General features: G+C 39.8%; 1 protein-coding gene across 1 annotated transcript in view; it reads right to left on the reverse strand.

The window, feature by feature from the left end:
• Window positions 1-27: 27 nt before the first annotated feature.
• The window catches only part of LOC109924591 (high affinity cationic amino acid transporter 1-like), a 63,351-nt gene continuing 59,734 nt past the window's right edge, over window positions 28-3,644 (reverse strand). Inside the window, exon 8 of the mRNA XM_048598324.1 lies at window positions 28-308. Coding sequence (XP_048454281.1) covers window positions 89-308 — 220 coding nt within the window. The 3' untranslated portion in view covers window positions 28-88. The remainder of the gene's footprint in view (window positions 309-3,644) is intronic.

Raw genomic sequence — 3,644 nt, forward strand, 5'->3', positions numbered from 1 at the left:
CTGCATTTTCAGCACTTGAAGGACTAAAGGAAATAAAGAACAGCATTTTGCAAATAGAAACTTAAAAGCTAGAAAATTTTGGTTTAAGTCAGAGGCCAGATGGCAACACATTTGGCAGAATATGTTTACTGTCCCTGCTATTTCTTTGTGTAGGTGATTGCTCCTTACCTGCTACAACCCCTGAGACTACTGTAGCAATAAGTGGCGTTTTAGTCTTTTCGTTGATTCTGGCCAACACTCTAAACAGCAGTCCGTCCTCTGCCATAGCATAAATTACTCGCGGCATTGGAAATATGGAACCCAGAAGACTAACAGAAAGAAGTCCATCCCATGTTAGTATTAGGTAATCAAAGCCACAAACAGTTAATTGTAACAACAAAGCCACAAAATAGCCAAAATCTTATTAAAACTGCTTACTGCCTTTATAATGTGAATACTTTTTTTTTAAATCATTTCAATATTGTCAAACATGCTGAGAAATATCATTGCTAGTCAAAATCACAGAAAAATGTGGCCTTTGTCTCTTGAAAAGGTAATAGAGATGCAAAATTGTTTGCAAATTGTAAAACTGTTACATTTAAACAAGCACAATCCTTTCTTTAAGTAAAACATAATGTTTAGAGACTAGATGCAACATTCTTTTGCTTGCACTTAAAATATTCTGTGTGCATCTCTGGTAATATAAAGAGGATGATCTGTGCATGGGAATGTTTGGGCTGCTGCATAACTGTGCAAATTAGAAGAAACGGTGAAATGTTGAAGATTCCTTTTACCATCAGCAACCGTTCACAAGCCAAATACAGTAATCTGGAATCTGAATTAAACTTGTTGGCAATCTCCAATTCAGTCCACAGAATTTGAGGAAGGTGTCCCAATTTGATATAGTTGGTGGATCCCATCAAACCTACAGGGCACTTCAGGTGACCACAGGCTCATTAACCCACTGATTAGTTCATACTTGCAGTTTTTCAGATATGACATTTGGGCTGGAGGAGTTCTTAATTTGTTCGATTTTCAGTTCGAACATTATGCAAGTTCCTGTCTGTGCCCATCACATGGTTTTTGCACACTTTAAAAATTTCTCATGCATCTCCAAAGATGGGGTTTCTGTGTTTTATTTCAGAGAGCCACCAAATGTTGCTCAGTCATAGTACTATCAATGTGCAGGGCTTCAAATATAGAGCCATATTAGCATGGCCAACTCTTCCATGCCAACCAAGTTTCCCCTGACTCAACTAATCCCACTTGGCCCATATCTAAACCATTCCTATTCATGTACCTGTCAAAATTTCTTTTAAATGTTGTAAGTGTACCTACATCCACCACTTCTACTGGCAGTTCACTCCACATACCCTTTGTGAAAAAGATGCCCCTCAGATTCCTTTTAAATCTTTCTCCTCTCACCTTAAAAATATGTCCCCTAGTTTTGAACTCCCCAACCCTGGGGAAAAGATCATTGCTTCTGACCTTATCTATGCTGCTCATAAATTTTATAAACCTCTATGAAGGTCACCCATCAACCTCCTACAATCCAGTGAAAAAAGTCCCACCCTTTCCAGCCTCTTGTATAACATAGACCTTCCATACCTGGCAATAATTTTTTCTGAACCCTCTCCAATTTAGTAATATCCTTCCTATAGTAGGCAACCATAACAATTCACAATTCTCCAAAAGTGGCTTCACCAACATCCTGTACAATCGCAACATGGTGCCCGACTCCAATACTCAACGGTCTGTACAATGAAGGCAAACATACTCAATACCTTCTTAACCATTCTGTCTATGACATAGCTTTCAAAGAATTATGTACCTGAACCCCCGAGGTCTCTCTTTTCAACAACACTACCCATGGTTCTACCATTAACTGTTCAATTCCTGCCCTTGTTTGGAACTTGAGCATACATATACCGAGTAGGGTAAATAGTGAAGGAATCCAGTCCTTGTCGATATAGCAGAGCCGCATTTAAGTTCTGTATGACAAAAGAAGATCTGCAATAGCGAAATATGTTTTTGTTCCTCGCACCTTCCAAGTCTAACTCTACATTTTCTTTTAAGTCAGTAACAGCTGATCCACTAAACAATTGAACAACTGGAAATGTGAAGGGCTCAATTTCATTGCTCAGATAACAATTTAGCAAATGACTGCAAATACTTTTCATTGAATCTTTCCTATGCAGTTTGAAAAGTAACTATTTAAAGATTAAATGGTGTACACAATAGCACAGCTCTGGCAGTTGGAGGCATACAAGTGGTGTGAAGTTATGCACCATAATATATTAGTGCAAATTCAGCTCATTCAAATAAAAAATGATTCCCTCAACAGGCAGTGCCTCAAACAGATAATGTTGCAGTCTGAGCAAGGTTAAATAGCACAAGTAAACCTTCAAACATTGCTGCTCATCCCTAAATAGGGAATTACCACAAAATGTAAAAGATGGCAGAAGCAAAGCAGAGAGGCAGGAGAATGGTGTACAGGGTTATGACTGAAAACTGTGCTGTGGCAAAGAATTGATCTTTTGGGAGGAAAAGGGCAACTTCTAATAAAGACTACAGTGCAAATCCAATATTAAATAGATCAATTAACTTATAGCATTGAGGTCTCCTGGCCCCTCTCAAAAACAAAACAGCATTGGGTCAGTGAACAGGCACCTATTTCGATATGACAGTTTGGTTAGTTGAGCAAGAATGGAGCAACAACAGTTGTAAAATCAAGTACTGCATTTCTCGGCATCCTGCTTTCAACCTAACCCCTCCGACTGCTGTTTTGCCCAGGACAGTTATATTTATAATGACAGTCAAGATACTTGTATAAACACTGTACAATATCGATGATGTGTACACAGCCCTTTACAGCTCATTCTCATGGACAGTATTATTCTTTACATCCACAATTAACTAAGAGGGCAGATTTTGGGAATATGTGCTCATTGATGAAGTTATTCATGTCTCTACTTGCAACAGTAAATGCTTTAAGTACATAAATTCTTGTGACACATCAATCTGATGAATTCTGTGGCAATATTATGCATTCACCTGACAAGAGGTAAAGCCAATTCAGTTGTTATTTGATTATCCGAGAAGTTCAGCTCGAACACAGTCATGATGTGGTTCTATCAGTTCCTAGCGACCATGCTATATCAGTCTTCCACTGCACTATTAGGGTGGTACAGTTAAGGATAAGGGGAAACATTCACATTTTGCTCAGCAATGGTCCACAGCCAAAAACAGATGAGCAAGAAATTTGCAAAGCGATGCACAAAATTGTCGAGATGCTGTTATTACGTATAACGTAGCAGCATTATCTTGGTAGGCACTTTAATAGATTTTAGATGTATCCCTGAGAGTGTCTAGCTCTCCAGCAACAAATGGCCTGTTCACAGAAAGATCTTTGGAGCAAATGGCCAGCAAAAATGCCATTGCTGGAGTTGGCGTGAATGATTGAGGTGTGTCTCGGGGTGATATTATAGCTGTAATAGCCAGGCATCTCATTCAAATCAATCCAGGGACATTACTATCCCAGCCATCCTGTGGCCTAGGACTGTACCTGGGGGTGGGGGTGGGGGTGGGGGTGGGGGTGGGGAGGAGGGAGGAGGACACAGACACAGACAGAGACGGACAGAGCGAGAGACACAGACAGAGACGGA

This window comes from Rhincodon typus, chromosome 6, assembly GCF_021869965.1.
Source record: "Rhincodon typus isolate 14 chromosome 6, sRhiTyp1.1, whole genome shotgun sequence".
Taxonomy (NCBI): Eukaryota; Metazoa; Chordata; class Chondrichthyes; order Orectolobiformes; family Rhincodontidae; genus Rhincodon; species Rhincodon typus.